Source organism: Rhododendron vialii, chromosome 5a (genome assembly GCF_030253575.1).
Source record: "Rhododendron vialii isolate Sample 1 chromosome 5a, ASM3025357v1".
Lineage (NCBI taxonomy): Eukaryota > Viridiplantae > Streptophyta > Magnoliopsida > Ericales > Ericaceae > Rhododendron > Rhododendron vialii.
The window spans coordinates 40,171,371-40,184,687 of record NC_080561.1 but is presented as its reverse complement, the minus strand read 5'-3'; the positions used below and the strand labels follow the sequence as shown (position 1 = coordinate 40,184,687).

The following is a 13,317-nucleotide window of genomic DNA, read 5'->3' as shown; positions in this document are numbered from 1 at the left end:
AACAATTTACAGTACAATAGAGTTGACTAAAGCTTTTGCACAAAAGAAAAATGCCCTCTCTCTCTCAAACTAACAAGCCACTTACATTTTTAAGTCATCAATAGTACAAACTCAACAACATATATACTTTATTTGGTCCAAAAGCAACCCAAGAGCGGGGGGGGGGGGGGGGGGGTTTGAATTGGGTTTCACATTGACTTTCTATAATTTAAAATCTAAATGTGTGACAAAAATAAATCAGCACAGTAACAGGATGAAGCTAACTCAGAACAATCAGCAACAAAGTAGGCTAACAGATGGAGCAAGCTCAATAGCAAAAACACAACAATAACAGAAAACTAATGAGTAGATTTTAGGGCTTTAATAACGACGTACTATTCAACCAATTATGCAAGCTATTCTACTCTAGGTGTGATTTCAAAATTATATATATCAATTTTCTTATGCAATATAGATATGCAAAAACTGAAATAAAAGAGTAAGGGATAGAGAACATTAACACGAGGATTTTATAGTGGTTCGGTCCATAACTTCACGGCCTACTCCACTCCCCAAGTGTCCTACTCGGGAATTGCTGCATTATCTCCAATAGTCGTTACAAACCTCTAGCTTCGCGGGTGCTAGAAAACCTTACAATGAGTGATTACTCCGAATCCACTCCCAACTAGTAAAGACTCCGGCGCTAATTACACCTAAACCCAAATGATTTTTTCTACCCAAAAATCACTCACAAAAAAGGGTTCAATCTCAGACAAGGGTGTGAAATCCTTTTTACAATATGGCTCAAAGAACAACACTCAAACTAGTGTAAAATAATCAAGATGAATAACAAAGTTAACTGATAGAATCTCAAGTAATAGCTCACTGGAATTTTTTTGATCAAAAGATGTGTTGTATGCCGCTGCTTTCTTTTTCTTCTCCTTTTTATCTTCAAGACCCAGTTGAGCGTTGAAGACTTTCTCATAGTCGTTGCACACAATCAGCCCATAATCTTTCCATCTTCATATTCAAGCAATCAATCTTCTTTACTTACAGAGCTCTTCCAGCGTCAGGAAAATAGGTAGAGATTTTCCTTATCTATCTCCTTCTTCAATTGTCTTGTCTATTGGAGATAGTAATCTTGAGGAAGAAAATTGCTCAATTTGTGCCTTTGATAGACCCGAAACCCCTGTTTCTCGCATCCTCTCTTCCTTCTTGTTTACATCGCCTGTTTCTTTCTTTTCAACGTAGAAGACCAGAGAGGACTAGGTTAGAAAAATGATTCCCTGTGAAAAGAACATCTTTTAAGCTTTTAAACAAAAGAGAATTACTTCTAAGACCCTTCAAAATCAAGAAATAATATAATTAGCCCAATAATAATATATCTCACCAATGATGCCCAATTGACTAATGAAATTCTAATTGGGTCGTGTTTGTTATCATCAAAATCAAGAACCTTGGGCTAACATTAGGTTAATAGCTTTTCACAAAGAGAATCATATACAGCATGCAACTACTCTCCATTTGTCAAGCAACAACTAAACCCTTGGGAGCTACAACAGCGGTCTGCTAAGAATTGTTGGCTGCAACCGGAGGTGACGGCCCCACATTGCCATCTTTTTTGGTTTCTAATGAAGGTGGTGGTGGTGGCGGATTCATGTGGGGTGGTGGATTATGCTTGAGCTTCACGAGTATATGGCGCATCCTTGAAAGATCGGTTGGCTTGCCCGGTTTTGGGCCTGGATCACAGCAATGGAAGGCTGCTTTGCTTTCTCCTTTTTTCCTCTCTTCTCTATTGTTGGTACTTCGTTGGGGATGAGCTTTGCAATTGCTTTCCAGTAACTCTTGTTAGCTTCTCCGTGAAACGTCTCTTGTTTTTCCAAAAACAGCTGCAATATGGATCCAAGTCAGGAAAACAAAGATGTGGCATGGGCTTACATTTCAAGATTTGATTATATCCGAGTATTAGGTTTCAAAGTTGCAGGGGAATAATTTAGTCCAGAACTCAAACATTCTCTCTGTGCATATGCAGTAGATAGCGACGCAGACACTAATGGTGGTGTAAGAGGCCAGAGGTCAACTGCTCAATAAAGTTCGTAAAAGATGCTCCAACAATCTAAATCTTATGTGCTTTAAATGCCTACATAGTACCAGCAAGTGGTTAGCTGCTTGGTAGAGTAATACATACTCTCTGGTGCTTAGAGCACACAGTGGGATATCAGATGGTTGTGTGGTGCTGAGGGCAATCCTCTGACAGGTATGTAGAGTAGCCAATCTGCATATCCTTTGTATAACCAAAAAAATCCCAGGCATAGTGCAGAATGACATCGTAGTATCTCACAGCAAATTCAGTCGCCAATTAGATTTTCATTATTTGATGAAGTCTTTGTGGCACAGGTTTTGTGGCGTTCAACCTCTGATGTAGAAGGCCAGCTATTAAAAAAAAAAAAAACCACAGGTACATTTACGTACTAACAATATGCCATCAAATTGTACTCTAGCGAGCCGAAACAAATTCCCAATTCTACAGCTCCGAATTCATTTCACCACAAGACATACATTCCTAAGATCCAAAGTGAAACTAATCACCATGGATGTTTAATCAATGGAGCAATTTCTCTACGTCGCCTATTAGCTTGGTGACATAAAAAAATGCTTTTAAAATTCTTTGTAAACTATATAGCGTTTCCTCATACGCTACAAGATTAAAGAACACAATCTATTCCATTTGACCCAACTAGCTAGCATATACAATATTTGGCATTTCTTAGATGATATTTTTTTTGGCAGCAGGGAATCCACCTTAAATTTTTTTTTTGCTTGGCAAATGAAGGATTTTATTAATCTCGAAGGGGTACATCGAGGGACAAAAAAAAAAGAGAAACACAAGGTGCATCTCAACAAACATAACAGAACAACATCCAATAGAGGGTTGGATGACACACCTCAAAGAAAATTACAATTTCAGACTACGAATCCCGTCCAAATACCCCTTAAAGATGGAATCCACCTTAAAATTGGAGCCACAGAACTTCCATATTCCCAAATTTACACTAAGACTCAACTCCATAACATCTTGCTCGCTAGACATTCATGAAGCTTGAATTCTAGTCAAGTCATTATTGTCGAAATACATAATACTAAATTCTACGGCCACAATCTCAACTACAAGCAAGAGAACAAAAACCGCATAAATAAGTGTGAGGCAATCTGATAATTCTCTACTTCCCCCTTTTTATATTACCTTCTCCTTTTCCCTGTTGGCAACTCTGTTGTTCTCACATGCAAGCTTCCGCTTCCTGTAGAACTCAGTTTTGTATCTCTTAACAGTTCTTTCGCCCTCTTCTCTTTCTCCTCCAATTGAATTGCATTCAGTCTGCACATTCACTCACAATCCGAGAAAACACCCACAGTCAACTCTGAGATCATATATGTGTAAAGTATCTCTTATCGATACTTTGAGACAAGCTACTTCGAGATAAGGACATTAAATTTACACGTAGGAGTAGGACTAATAAGTGACCCAAGCATTCAAGTTTGTTTTGAAACTATAATAAGTCTCAAAATTATGTCTAAGCTTGGCTTGTTTATTAGAGGAGCCGGTCTGGAAGTCCATCGAGCCAATCACCAGTCAATCTTGAGTAGCTTGCATTTTCACACTACATAAGCTAAATAGCCGAGTAGTAGGTTTGAAAGCTTAATGAGCGTTAAAAAAGTTTCAAGCTTTATTTGTTAAAGTAACAAACCAATCTTGAACGAGCGTCACCAAGTCAAGCATGAACTCAAACTCAAGTAGCTTGGTTAAAAAATTGTGTTAATTTTAGCGGACACCACACAGCAGATAACTGAGCTTAGAGGAAAGCGCTCCGTACTTTGAAGTGATAATTGTGTTCACAGTTCACACCATCACAAGAATTTGCAGATCAAAATCCAAGAGAAAGGGGTGCAGCTTTACAAACATATAATGGAGTTGCCCTCCTCAACTCAAGAGGATTATGTTTCCTGGTCTTTGACTGCAGCTGGTATGTTTTCCATCCAGTCTGCTTGGAAGGCCTTAAGACAACGTTTACCTACAGTTCCATGGTGCAAGATTATTTGGTTCAAGCATCATGTTCCAAAATGGGGTATCATCCAATGGATGACTGTGTGGGGAGACTACCTACCATGGCCAGAATTCAGAATTGGGGTTTACCTGTCCTTACTTTACTCGATTGTGGAGGCAGGTGATGGCCTAGAACAATGCTTCAACAACTCCTGGTGTTCTGGCTCAGCAATTGGATTAGATAAGGAATACATTGAACTTTGGGCTGTGCTGTTGTATTGTGGCCTCGATGGCTTGGTTTTGTTGCCGTTCGATGTTTGTAAGTAGTTTTCTTTCTTCTAGCTCTTTAATGCTTGGGAGTGTGTAATCTTTGTTTTTTCCTGTTTGATGTAATCCCGGGCTTGACCCTGTTTCCTTGTTCCCATGGGGGTTTGTTCAATAAAATCTTATGAAACTACCAAACATTAACATGTCAAAGCGCAAATTTTGATTTGTAATAGGGCATTATGTGCATCAGTCCTCAAGATTCAATCGGAATTTGCCCAAATCTCCAGTGTATATAAACTGCAAATTCAACAACAAGAAAACCAAGGAACAAACGAAATCAAACTCATTTAATCCAAAATCACCAAGTAAATCAACTGCTAGGTGTGTACACAAGGGGTGCGGGGGTGCCCAGCCCTATACACATCCAAATATCCCTACTTTAGAAAATTATGTAGAATCGCTTTCAAGTTCCTTGTGTTTGAAAAAAATCCCCAACTTTCCTATATGTATGGCAAAAAGGCACCTAAAATTTTAATTTACAACCATTTTTTGGTCATAAAAGGAAATGAGTACGATGAATATAATTATGATACGGTATAATCTTTGTAGTCATGAATACTACTCCCTCCGTGACAATTTTTGAAATTTTTGCCATTTTTCATTGCTTATATTTTTTTGGTCTATAATACTTTTCACAAGTTTAAATTTTTTGTATAATAGAACTAATCGAGAACTATCAAACAAGATCTATATTGTATATTTTTTGACATTCATATTGAAAGATATAAGAAATTGAAATTGTTGGAAAAAATTCGGCAATAATATAAATTCCAGAGAACAATCTCATTGATAACATGATTACATGAACGAATCAAGTTACAAAATACATAACAGTAGACAAATCGTAAGTATGAGATACAAACAGAATTTTTGGATTAAGAACCGAGTCTTGTGTGATACCACAGTCTCCTAAAGAAATATTCGCCGCCTACCGTGGGTGTTATAGGATGCACTGGCGTCTTCCTTCCAAAGTTGGCTCGGCTAAACCGCAAGCCGTCAGAACACCACCGTCGACTGCCTTGGCGAACTGAACAACCATATGTCTCTCTCTCACAAGAACAATATTCAGAGTATATGGAGCAATATGAATCTCTGGTGTCTCTACCAAAACGTGATACACCAATATAAAGGAAGGAAACCTCCTATAATAAATTCGGGAATTGAATTGCATGTAACTCCCGCAATGAATTTGAGAATTCAAATCTGCCATTAACCTCATAATGGGGAGAAGTAAACCAGGTTGTAACTTCTGGTCCTAGTACACGTTCAGTATCGTTGAACCAAATAGAGGCCTATCGGTTGCCTCGAGAGACCCTTCGTGTGCCTCGATTTTATTCATCTGATTTTCCTGAAAAATTTCCAACAGAAATTGGCACAGATATCAAAATTTGTCATCCAATTTGGGATGAAGGGAGTAATACATCTAGTCGAGCCCCGCTTTATACAAATTATGCTTCTGCTACTTTTTTTTTGAACAACGAAAAAAGGATTTTATTGATCACAATGATGGAGTACATCAAGATTTAGGGCAAGAAAAGATAGTATCACAACGTGTGAGTAACATCCCAATTAGGTTGGCATCCTACCCCACGACAATCGATCATATGTTATTGCAGCCCAAAGATTGACAAGAGATCAACCCCAGTGAATTACAATATAAACCTCAAAAGGAAGCTTTCAAGTAACTGATAGAAGCTTCCCCACAGAGTACATCAGCAAACATAAGACTTTCTTATCCCCAGCCAATTAACAGCTCAAAAAAAGAAGACACAGTATTGGCATTAGGCTTCTAATTCAGAGGAAAGCGCTCTGTACTTTGAAGTGATAATTGGGTTCAAAATCACAAGAATTTGCAGAACAAAATCCAAGAGAAAGAGGTGCAGCTATACAAAAATATAATTGAGTTGCCCTCCTCAACTCAAGAGGATTATGTTTCCTGGTCTTTGACTGCTACTGGTATGTTTTCCATCCAGTCTGCTTGGCAGGTCTTGAGACACCGTTTGCCTAGAGTTCCATGGTGCAAGATTATTTGGTTCCAAAATGGGTTATCATCCAATGGATGGCTGTTTTGGGGAGACTATCTACGTACCATGGGCAGAATTCAAAATTGGGGTTTAATTGGTATCAATTGATGCGTTAAGTGTCGCGATGTCCCTGAGAGCCATCAATACCTTATTTTAAGCTGTCCTTACTCTACTCAATTCTGGAGGCAGGTGATGGCTAAGAACAATGTTTCAAGAACTCTTGGTCCTCCGGCTTAGGAATTGGATTGGATAAGAAATACTTTGAAGGGGGATGATCTTCCTCAGATTCTATACAAACTATCTTTGTGTTTACACCCATTTTTGGCCAAAATTCAGAAAATCAATTTGTGGTTAGAAGAAGGCCTTGAATGAATGTCTCAGGCGCTAAAAAGCCTCATGATCGGTCATCCACGACATCGGGCCGATTTGAACGCCACTGATCGAGTTGAGTTTTCAAAGGCCTGGGCCAAATTATGCCTAAGATTTCGTTATCACAAGCCCAAGCCCAAGATTGGCCGAAGACTTGGGTTGACCCACTAGATCTGAGTGTTTTATCCAGGCCTAGGCCAATTCTTAGAAATAATAAGGCCTTCTAAGTGGGCCTAAATCAGCCCAAGCCCAAGTTTTCTTTCCAAACTTGGGCTCGCATGGCTTACAAAGAGAAGAGGGCTATGATGCTCCTCAAGTTCAGGCCCAAGTAATAGATGGGCCTACTTCCTTAGAAAGGTTACATATGGCCTGTTAATTGGCAGCTCAAAGGCCTTAAGCTGCTCACAAGCAGCTCAAAGGCCTAGAATGTTCCTGCTGGGTAAGTCCTGGCCAAGCTGCTCACAAGCAGCTCAAAGGCCTAGAATGTTCTTGTTAGACAGGTCTGGGTAAGCTGCTCACAAGCAGCTCAAGGTCTGAGCTGGTAGGACCCCATTCTTTAGCATGAAGCAAGGCTTGGGGCACGTGGCAGCCATGCATGAAGGCTTGTGGAAGCAGCTCAAGCCCGCATAAGCAGCTGCAAGCAGCTCAAAGGCCTAGAAGATTCTCTCAAGCCGCTCACAAGTAGCTCAACTAGGCCTGTTGTATGAAAGCCTAAAGAAAGCAAGTGGTAGGGCACAAGTCCCATGAAATCTCTCTTTTCCATATATAAATGTATATGTATATATATGGAAATGCTTAATAATAGCAAGTGGGCCGTCAAAAGGGGCTCAAGAGCCAATGAAATGGCTGAAAGGGTTGATAAAAATTTGGGCATTTGACCTTGGTGGGCCCAAGATCTTTCATTCAGGCATTCAAACAGCTTACAAGCAGCTCAAAAGGTCTTCGTGATTCTGCACAGCCAATTCCTTTTGCCCTTTTACAAGTTTTTTATGCAGGAAAACAGAGCTTTTTCAGGCCTTTCAGGCCTTAGCTGAATTCTTGAAGTGAGGAGTAAGGCTTGGATAGGCGGCAATCGCTCATTGGAGGAAGTAGAAGCAGCTCAAGCCTAAGCCTTTACCAGGAGGACACTTGGCAGCCATGCATGAAGGCCTGTGGAAGCAGCTCAAGCAGCTCAAGGCCTGGAACATCTGCCTATAAATACCAGAGTTGAAGGCCTTGGCAAAGGTCCACGACCATCAAAGCCCATGGCTTATCCAAATTACATTTCAATTATCTTTTAACAATTTTTATCTTTCAGTCCCCGACCATCAAGCCCCCGGCTTATGCAAATTTATGTTTTAATTATCTTCTATCTTTCGGTCCACGACCATCAAAGCCCATGGCTTATCCAAATTTCATTTCAATTATCTTTTTACTATTTTTATATTTCGGTCCCCGACCAAACAAGCCCACGGCTTATCGTTCAATTACCTTTACTTTCTAGAATAGTTTGTACTTAATCTAGCCAAGCCTAGATTTTATTTCATTTCCTTGTAATCAGACTTTGTTAAACTGTTAATAAAGTCCATTTATTTCTGTTTTAGGCCTTGCTCTACCTTTCTTTCCATTTTTCACACGATTAGGAAATTTTAAGTCCTTAGCCCGCAAAGGCAAACCACGAACCTCCTCACGGTCTCCACCCTTAGGCCGTGCACTTTCATTCGATTAGAAGTCAGATTGAGGCTTCCAGGCCTTGATACGAATTTGGCAGCAATCCTGCCCTGGCACGCCCGCATCAGGCCTAGAACTGCACTACTCGCTGTTCCGAGGCCAATTTTTACATTTTCGAAAGAAACATTGGCACGCCCGGTGGGACCCTAATCGTTTTTATGGGGTATGATCACGCCGATTCATGTCGATTCAATACATTGAATTGGATGTTGAGATTCGGCGTCTTGAAGAAGAAATTAGTTGGCGCTATGATAAGGTCGATGAACTTGAAGATGAGATCAACCGTCTCAACATGGAGAAGTATCGACTCAATCCTACGGAGGGTTGGTTTCTCGACGCACAACACTACTACAACGATGCAGTTAGAAGGCTTGAAGACGAAATTGGCAAACTTGAAGATGAGGAATGCCAATTACGCAATGAGGTAGCCTATCTCCTTAATGCTAAGTCACGTGGCTATTCAAGTATCATGCATTCAGGCCTGCCCGAACAGCCTGAATTCCAAAATGGTGGCTTTGGTGATCCTTATACTCAGACCTTTGGAGGCCAAGTTGAGGAAAATATGGGCATTCAGACCTATACCGTTGCATCCAACGAAAAATTCTCGCGGGAGATTTCTCATCCCTTGGATGCATTTTTGCTTAAGATTGAAGAATGTCTAATCAACTGCAACAAGGCCACTATCAACTGCAATAAGGCCATTGACAACTTCGACAAGGCCATTGATAAAGCGATGGCTAAACTCAAGGATAAGTTGTCAACTCCTTCACCACCGGTATCACGGTTTGACACTTTAGGCTCGACTTCAGGCCTGAATGTGTCTAAACAAGCCTCTAACAAGTACACCAGGCCTCCAGGCTTCTCTCAGGCCTTAGCTTCCGAAAGCCCTGCACTCGGGGGGCAAGGAGGCCAAGAAATTGCACTCGGGGGGCAAGATTCTCAGTTCAAGCCTTTGAGGATTCCCGACCAGCGGCAAGGCCTGGGTTACAACAGCTTCATGCCTGAACGCAGCAGCGAACATTCAGGAGTTTCTCAAAAACTTCTAGATGAAAAGCCAGTTCCAAGCCTAGAGGAGCCAAACGACAGGCCTGTTTCGACGCAAATGGAGCAAGATCTCAGGCCTGGAATAAGCCAGAACATGGGAACTCCAATTATGAGGCAAGATCAGCCCATTTTCTCTTCTCAAGAGCTTTCTGAAGTCTCTGAAGGGCTACCACATCCAGATTCAGTCCTAGGTGATGAGCAGATCATTGATGTAGGCCTAGAACGATTCAGGCTTGCCATCAGCCCTATAGGTAGGTCTGAATTGCATGTTGCAGCTGTTCTAGAAGAGAAGGAACGACATGAAGAGGGGGAAAATGATGACACTCCAGGGTTTGATCACGATTCATTTGTGATTGGAGATCCCCCTCCTCCCCCGGTTAACGAAGGCCTTTTTGGCATTGTCCGACCTGCCAAAAGGCATTTCAAGCGTAGGCCAGCTATAGGCCTTAAAGCTGTAGAATCGTGCCCACATTGGATTTGTGGGGCACATCAAAAGCGAGTGTTATTCACTTGGCTTACGCAAAAATGTTGTGGTTGTAAAAAGGGCTAAGTAGAGGAAAGCCCTTCAAAGGCCGAACATGAATCTTTAAGATGTTCGGCCAAGGCCTACCAGTCATTGAGTAGGCCTTATTTTTAAGTTCATACCAGGCCTTTTTCTGCAGAGGTGGAGGCCTTTTATTTCATTTAAATAGGTCTTTTTGCAAGAAATGAGGCCCTTTAAGCTCTTTCTTTCGGCCTGAGCCCCCCTTTTTTAGGCCTTTCAACGTATTTACAGGCCTTGTTGCAAACCTTTCATAGGTTTGGAGCTGCTCTGCAACCGAAACTGAAAAGAGGCCTCGTATCGGTGTATGAAGGTCTTTTCCACGAAGATGAAAGCCCTTTGAGCTCTTTAAGTAGGCCTGAATCTTCATTATAAACACTCTAAGTGGAAGTTTAGGCCTTCCAAACATGGTTTCAGGCCTGAACGCATAGCCTATATTGGTGTAAACATGGCTAATAAGAGGCAATGAGCCTTGAGATTCAACTCTAGTATAGGCATGATCATCATCCAATTGCCCTAAACAGCCCTAAAGGATGCAGATTGAGGCCTTTTATCTTTAAGAGAGGCCTTTCACAAGCCTGTCCAACAAAAATATGGTTGGCAAAATCATTCAAAGGTCTGAATTTAGACAATATTGTCAGAGAGGCCTGAAAGCATGTTTGAAAAATGTCTAATGCCTACTAAGTCCATAGGAAAGGCATTCAAAAGAATGCATGCAAAAATAGGAATCGAGGCCTGTGTGGATGCAAAAAATGGTTTTACTTTTTAAACATGCCTTGATCCTAAACGTAAAGAATCAAGGCATGGGGGGGCAATGTTTAAACCCATTTTTGGCCAAAATTTAGAAAATCAATTTGTGGTTAGATGAAGGCCTTGAATGAAGGTCTCAGGAGCTAAAAAGCCTCATGATTGGTCATCCACGACATCGGGCCGATTTGAACGCCACTGATCGAGTTGAGTTTTCAAAGGCCTGGGCCAAATTATGCTTAAGATTTCGTTATCACAAGCCCAAGCCCAAGATCTGCCGAAGACTTGGGTTGACCCACTAGATCTGAGTGTTTTATCCAGGCCTAGGCCAATTCTTAGAAATAATAAGGCCTTCTAAGTGGGCCTAAATCAGCCCAAGCCCAAGTTTTCTTTCCAAACTTGGGCTCGCATGGCTTACAAAGAGAAGAGGGCTATGATGCTCCTCAAGTTCAGGCCCAAGTAATAGATGGGCCTACTTCCTTAGAAAGGTTACATATGGCCTGTTAATTGGCAGCTCAAAGGCCTTAAGCTGCTCACAAGCAGCTCAAAGGCCTAGAATGTTCCTGCTGGGTAAGTCCTGGCCAAGCTGCTCACAAGCAGCTCAAAGGCCTAGAATGTTCTTGTTAGACAGGTCTGGGTAAGCTGCTCACAAGCAGCTCAAGGTCTGAGCTGGTAGGACCCCATTCTTTAGCATGAAGCAAGGCTTGGGGCACGTGGCAGCCATGCATGAAGGCTTGTGGAAGCAGCTCAAGCCTGCATAAGCAGCTGCAAGCAGCTCAAAGGCCTAGAAGGTTCTCTCAAGCCGCTCACAAGTAGCTCAACTAGGCCTGTTGTATGAAAGCCTAAAGAAAGCAAGTGGTAGGGCACAAGTCCCATGAAATCTCTCTTTTCCATATATAAATGTATATGTATATATATGGAAATGCTTAATAATAGCAAGTGGGCCGTCAAAAGGGGCTCAAGAGCCAATGAAATGGCTGAAAGGGTTGATAAAAATTTGGGCATTTGACCTTGGTGGGCGCAAGATCTTTCATTCAGGCATTCAAACAGCTTACAAGCAGCTCAAAAGGTCTTCGTGATTCTGCACAGCCAATTCCTTTTGCCCTTTTACAAGTTTTTTATGCAGGAAAACAGAGCTTTTTCAGGCCTTTCAGGCCTTAGCTGAATTCTTGGAGTGAGGAGTAAGGCTTGGATAGGCGGCAAGCTCATTGGAGGAAGTAGAAGCAGCTCAAGCCTAAGCCTTTACCAGGAGGACACTTGGCAGCCATGCATGAAGGCCTGTGGAAGCAGCTCAAGCAGCTCAAGGCCTGGAACATCTGCCTATAAATACCAGAGTTGAAGGCCTTGGCAAAGGTTCACGACCATCAAAGCCCATGGCTTGTCCAAATTACATTTCAATTATCTTTTAACAATTTTTATCTTTCGGTCCCCGACCATCAAGCCCCCGGCTTATGCAAATTTATGTTTTAATTATCTTCTATCTTTCGGTCCACGACCATCAAAGCCCATGGCTTATCCAAATTTCATTTCAATTATCTTTTTACTGTTTTTATCTTTCGGTCCCCAACCAAACAAGCCCACGGCTTATCGTTCAATTACCTTTACTTTCTAGAATAGTTTGTACTCAATCTAGCCAAGCCTAGATTTTATTTCATTTCCTTGTAATCAGACTTTGTTAAACTGTTAATAAAGTCCATTTATTTCTGTTTTAGGCCTTGCTCTACCTTTCTTTCCATTTTTCACACGATTAGGAAATTTTAAGTCCTTAGCCCGCAAAGGCAAACCACGAACCTCCTCACGGTCTCCACCCTTAGGCCGTGCACTTTCGTTCGATTAGAAGTCAGATTGAGGCTTCCAGGCCTTGATACGAATTTGGGCAGCAATCCTGCCCTGGCACGCCCGCATCAGGCGTAGAACTGCACTACTCGCTGTTCCTAAGCCAATTTTTACATTTTCGAAAGAAACACTTTGGCAACTACTATCTACTTTATCTAGAAAGATCAAGAAACTCTAAGATTTTTCCACACAAATCTGAGGGTGTGGATGCAGTGATGCAGAGTGTTGACTGATTTGCTATGGTATGTGAGTTCTTGGAAGCATATTAAGAAGACAGCCACCAATCAGTACTTGTGTCTGGCTTGGAATATCCCCTTCAAGGTTTTTGATGGTCTTTAATGCCTAAGTTTGGGCTGTGCTGTTGTATTGTGGCCTCGATGGCTTGGTTTTGTCGCTGTTCGATGTTTGTTAGTAGTTCACTTTCTTCTAGCTTTGTAATGGTTGGGAGTGTGTAATCTTTGTTTTTTCTGTTTGATGTAATCTGGGGCTTGCCCCTGTTTCCTTGTTCCCATGGGGGTTTGTTCAGTAAAATCTTATGAAACTACCAAACATTAACATGTCAAAGTGCAAATTTTGATTTGTAATAGGGCATTATGTGCATCAGTCCTCAAGATTCAATCGGAATTTGCCCAAATCTCCAGTGTATATAAACTACAAATTCAACAACAAGAAAACCAAGAAACAAACGAAATCAAACT

General features: G+C 41.4%; 1 protein-coding gene and 1 long non-coding RNA gene across 3 annotated transcripts in view; one reads left to right on the top strand and one right to left on the bottom strand.

Moving 5' to 3' along the window:
* The window catches only part of LOC131327189 (uncharacterized), a 37,066-nt gene extending 35,298 nt beyond the window's left edge, over nt 1-1,768 (top strand). For both annotated transcript variants that reach the window (XR_009200226.1, XR_009200227.1), the window contains exon 2: nt 1,617-1,768. This is a non-coding gene — a long non-coding RNA (uncharacterized LOC131327189). The remainder of the gene's footprint in view (nt 1-1,616) is intronic.
* Nucleotides 1,466-3,378, bottom strand: LOC131327186 (clathrin light chain 2-like). The gene is given in 4 exon segments (XM_058360225.1): nt 1,466-1,721; nt 1,724-1,868; nt 3,224-3,306; nt 3,309-3,378. Coding segments are annotated over 4 exon segments (456 nt in total). The 5' UTR covers nt 3,364-3,378; the 3' UTR covers nt 1,466-1,548.
* Nucleotides 3,379-13,317: the final 9,939 nt, after the last annotated feature.